Consider the following 5,097-nt stretch of genomic DNA (forward strand, 5'->3'; position numbering starts at 1 on the left):
AAATGACCCAAATAGTGTTGATAGGGGCGTTAAAGCCATACCATTTCACCATTTTTCATTTTCAGTTGGTATCACGCTCAACCACGGGGTGGATAGCTCTGGCTTAAATCCCTAAAGGAAAAAATGGTAAAGGTTTAATACCTCTATCAACAATATTAGGTTATTTAAGAGGCAGGACCTTCGAGTTTAAAGTCCATACCCAAAAGAACTGAGCCAAACGGGAAATTCGTGTGAAGTATCTTTCCCAAGAACACAACATCAGACCAAGCTGGGGCTCGAAGCCCCGAACCAGCATTCTCACGATTACTGATCCGGTAGCCTAACCACTAGGCTACAGACGCCACCTCCACATTCTAAACTTGTGTTGTCTTGGGGAATGCTCAAAACACCCCAATAATTCAGCTTGGTCCTCTCTGAGATTAAAGTTACATACAGAGGTCCCGCCTTTTAAACAATCTTAGAGTTCTGAACGAATGTTAGACAAATTCTGTTTTGTGTTTGTTTAATTTAATATTTGCAAAGCGCATAGAGCAAGCTCTTGAGCATGGATATGCGCTATATAAATGCAATTATTATTATTATTTCCTAGTAACCACAATATTGAAAAGGATGTTAAATATTATTTTTTTCGTATTTTTTTTCCTCATATCACTTCTAATCTTTGGCACTTACATGACGCTTGCGTGCTGCAAGCGCCATAAAATATTTACAACTAAAACAACAACAGCAGCAAAAAAAAAATTAATTAAAAAAATACAACAACGATTTTTGTTTTTGCCACAGACAGACAAGAATTTAATCGTTATAAAGATCACTACACGGAAGCTAGCAAGAATGTCTATTGTTTAATTAAAGTGTGAGGGAAAATACTTAACTAGGTCCCCTGCTGTTAGCTTTTTTCCCCTTCAATATCTACCATTGTCCACTTTCACGTTTATCCCCCCCCCCACCCCAACCCCCCACCCACCTCTCTCTCTCTCTCTCTCTCTCTCTCTCTCTCTTTCTCTCTTTCTTTCTCTCTCTGTGTTTCTCTCTATTTCTTTCCATCTTCTCTCTCTCCCTCTCTCTCTCGTTCTGTCTGTCTGTCTGTCTGTTTGTCTGTCTGTCCATCGGTCTGTCTGTCTGTCTATCTGTCTGTCTGCCTGTCTGTCTGTCTGTCTGTCTGTCTGTCTGTCTGTCTGTCTGTCTGTCTGTCTGTCTCTTTCTCTCTCTCACTCAGTCTCTTTCAGTCTCCCTCCCTCCCCATCTCCTCTCTCTAGCTCTCTACAACAAAGGGGCGGGCGAAGTGCGGAGAACTAACAACCAATCACAAAGCTCCAAAGATCCAGGAAGAGAAAATAATACTCTTCGTTCCAATAACTACGAAGTAAAGACAATGAAAGTCTTTATAAACCACCCGAATGAAACCGAGACTACGTTATTCTCAGAATTGTATGGCAACGGAGACGCACATTGGCACGATAACAGTCATACTGTGTTAGAGAAAAAAAAAAAAAAAAGAAAAAAAAGCAAGATAACTGGGCAGAAAAAAAATAGATAAAGTGTGTAAGTTGAACTCACCAGGACTGCTGCAATACAGACAGCGATTGATAGATTGAATTTGGACATTGTCATAGGAAAAAAAAAACCCACCCAAAAGAACAAAAAAATAAATAAAAGTAACGAGAAAAATTAAATTTTAAGACTTGAAGTATTGTTAGATAAAGAAATAACAGAAAAAATGAATGCTTCAATCTGCGAGCCTGAGAGCGCTCATAATACAATCCTATCAGACGTGGAGTTACCTCAAATCCTGCAAGATATCATTATCGTCTGCATAACCAGCCCGCTTTCTTTGGCCGGCTGCATCATCAACGTAATCAACATCATCATCTTCTTGAAAATGGACAGGGGGCAAACGATAAACATCAGCCTCTTAGCTCTGTCCATCTCCGATGCGACTGCGCTGCTTGGAACGTTCTGGGCCACCATCTGTCTGAACCCCTGGATGAAAAACTCCAAACACGTGCCCTTTCTTCCCCGCGAGATTCACCTCGCTACAGGAAGCTGGATGCACAACACTTTTGTCCGAATCTCTGCATGTATAACGTTCTTGATATCCGCGGAGAGATGCATCTGTATCTTATGGCCGATGAGGATCAAAGCTCTCGTCACCACTCGAAAAATTAAAGGAATTATTATCACCACTTTTTTGTGGGGGGTAGCCAGCCAGTGCCCGTATTTCTACACGACACGATTTGTGTGGAAATATTCCGAAGAAAGAAATGCGTCTCTTCTTGGCTTGACGTATATCAGAAATCGGGACGATATTGAACTCCCGATGTACGTTCTGACAAACATCGTTATTCAATGGATCATTTTCTTCGGGGATGTGATATTCACGGCGGTTCTCATTTTCAAACTGAAACAACAATCAAAATGGCGCATACTGATGGGGCAGACGGCAGCATTTGAAGCGACCCAGAAACGCGACGCGAGAGTTACCGGCCTTGTCTCAGCAATCTCAGCCATCTTTATCGTCTGCTATTTCCCAAACACGGTCAACTTCGCCTGTCTCGTCACCGTGCCGGGCTATAACCTTTTCGAGCGTTACGAACATATCCTGGTGTTAGTGTCTACCCTCACCTTCTCCCTGGAAGCTTTCAACTCTTCCATCAACATCTTTGTCTACTACAAGTTCAGCTCCCAGTACAGGGCGGAGTTCCAACATTTGTTCCGCTCTTCTACGTCCACGGGGTCGGCCTGAGCTTCCGCTGACCCAATTGGCACATTATCTCACCGACAAAAACAACAACAAGAAACAACAATAGCAAACACGGCAATATTGCCCTAAGCAGAAAAAAATTTCTGGGGTTTAAAAAAAAATTCTTTTTGGATGAATTTTTTTTTGAAAATGACTAAACCGATAGCCTGATCAGTTACTCTACCGATGTAAAAGAAAATCAAAGTGAAACTCTGACTAGTTGGGTTTTTTTTGGGTATATAAATTAGCATTCAAATTTCGGAAGAACACCTTTCATAAAGACTAGCTGGGTACCGGTCGAGTTAAGTCATTAGAGGGTCAGTGCGCACAGCATGTGAACGGTCTCACTTGTTTACAAAGGCGTCTTAGAAGACGGACTTTCCCCAAGATTAGATCTAAACGGAACTAATGAAAAACTGAACATTAAACTACATTGCTTTCAGACTCCGTAATATAACTGTGCACCCTTCAAATGATTCTGAACCATCTTTATTTTTTTCCAATTCAAAAGTTAAGTAGTTCAGAAGTTTTAGGCGACCAAAGTGACGAACAGTTGAGATTTGTTTACTTCCGGCAGAAGAGCAATTTTTGTATCGTGGAAAACGAAAGATGTCTTGAACACTGCATTGAAATGACGAAGGGGCAAGTCGTGAACGGCCGATAGTGTTTTCTATTTTAAAAAAAAAAATTTTTTTTTTTTAGATGAATGCAAACTAAGCACTTACTGAATTGATAGAAACTTAGCTTGGTCTTTGTGACTACTTCCAGTAATTTTTCCATGGTTCTACGTTCTGTAGTGTTTTTTTTTAGCTATAGAAAACAACCATTCACAAGTACGCAATTATATAATAACACATAGATTATACTGACAAATCGCCTTCTTATCTCTAACATGCAGTGAATAAGAAAAGGGCGTTTTGTCAACTTACGACCGAATTTTAGTAATCACAGAATTTCAGCAAAAGCAAAGAAAAAAGCGAAAAACTGAAATCGTATACGAACGTAATATCCTGGTGCATTAACGACAATATTGCCCTCAGCTATCAAAACGTTGTTTTTTTTCTTTTTTCATTTTTGACGTCATTAAAAAAATCCATCTGGTCACATGGAGTATCTTTACTGACAGGCTCGAAAGATTTCTGAAAACTAATGAACAGTTTGGAGCAGTTTGTCTGTTCCCTTAGCTGCGTTGTCTTCTCTAAGTATGAATTGATAATGTGTATGCTAGACTTTTGGTTTCTGGAAAAGATATCAGTTCTGGAGGAGCTTGATGCTTTCCTTTCCTGAGCAAACTTTTGAAATAAAATATACATTTTGAATTTGTTAATTGCATATTATTCTCAGTACCCAGACTGTGTGTTGTTTGGCAACGTTGACCAGACAAAAGGACTAACATTATTGTGAACTTTAAAGTCAATTCTTTCATTGAAAATGTTTCTTTGTTTCCAGGGGACTAAAATATAGAGCCTGCTGTTGAGCGGGGATATGCGCTATACAAATGCTATCTATTATTATTATTATTATTATAAAATATCAAAAATTTGTTGTGGATTCCTCGTTGATTCTCTGCTAGATAAAGGCATTTGAGGATTCCTCTCAACTACTCCATTTGTGAACCTTTTCACACAGTCAAGGTTGCGAAACCCATCATTATTTAACCCTATCCGTACGTCGTGTCTTACTATCGTATCCATAGGACGTGCGGAACTCTGTGCCACCACTTTCCAAAGAGGAAATTTACTTGTTAATCCGATCCCTACGCTTTGCATAACAGTCTGTCAAAATGATGTTTTTGAGAAATACTGAACATTTCAAAGAGATCTTGGTAGAAGTATTCTAAAATGTGAAGAATACAACCCCGGGGTACAAAATGGCCACAGGTAGTACAGATTGGGTTAAATAACACGCACAAGCTGCTGAATAGGACGTTCTTTCACAAAATTCCCCCACAGACTTCGGGCTCCAAGACATTTGGAACTGTTTCATTGTCAAAGAAATACCTGGTGACTGAGTCTAAGAGGTTACGGTTCAGAGACTGGGGTCAGATTTCAGGGTGTTTCACACTGGCGAACTTTCAATCTGCAATAGTCGCCCAACATTACACATTCGACCTTTTCCGATACTGGGGCAAATATCGGATTTTCGATTGAATATGCTGGCACTGCTCCATTACAAACTTGCGAATAGGTTTTCAACAGTGATGTTTACTTCTTACCTCTCTCTGTTTTACCTGTAAACATAAAGTTGGCAAGTGCGATGCTCTTAGATTAAACAGTACGGGAAGACAGTCAGAGAGAAAGAGAGAGAGAGAGAGAGAGAGAGAGAGAGAGAGAGAGAGAGAGAGAGAGAGAGAG

The 5,097-nt window shown here is 40.0% G+C and overlaps 1 protein-coding gene across 1 annotated transcript; it reads left to right on the plus strand.

The window, feature by feature from the left end:
* The first annotated feature begins 1,720 nt into the window (after nt 1–1,720).
* LOC101863248 lies at nt 1,721–2,746 on the plus strand. Its single transcript, XM_005093895.1, has one exon. The coding sequence runs from the start codon at nt 1,721–1,723 to the stop codon at nt 2,744–2,746; it is 1,026 nt and encodes a 341-aa protein (XP_005093952.1).
* Nucleotides 2,747–5,097: the final 2,351 nt, after the last annotated feature.

The sequence above is a fragment of the Aplysia californica genome, unplaced genomic scaffold (assembly GCF_000002075.1).
Source record: "Aplysia californica isolate F4 #8 unplaced genomic scaffold, AplCal3.0 scaffold00071, whole genome shotgun sequence".
Classification (NCBI taxonomy): domain Eukaryota; kingdom Metazoa; phylum Mollusca; class Gastropoda; order Aplysiida; family Aplysiidae; genus Aplysia; species Aplysia californica.

Excerpts from the sequence above, each read along its gene's own strand:
- LOC101863248 (XM_005093895.1), top strand. The coding sequence starts at position 1,721 with ATGAATGCTTCAATCTGCGAGCCTGAGAGCGCTCATAATACAATCCTA.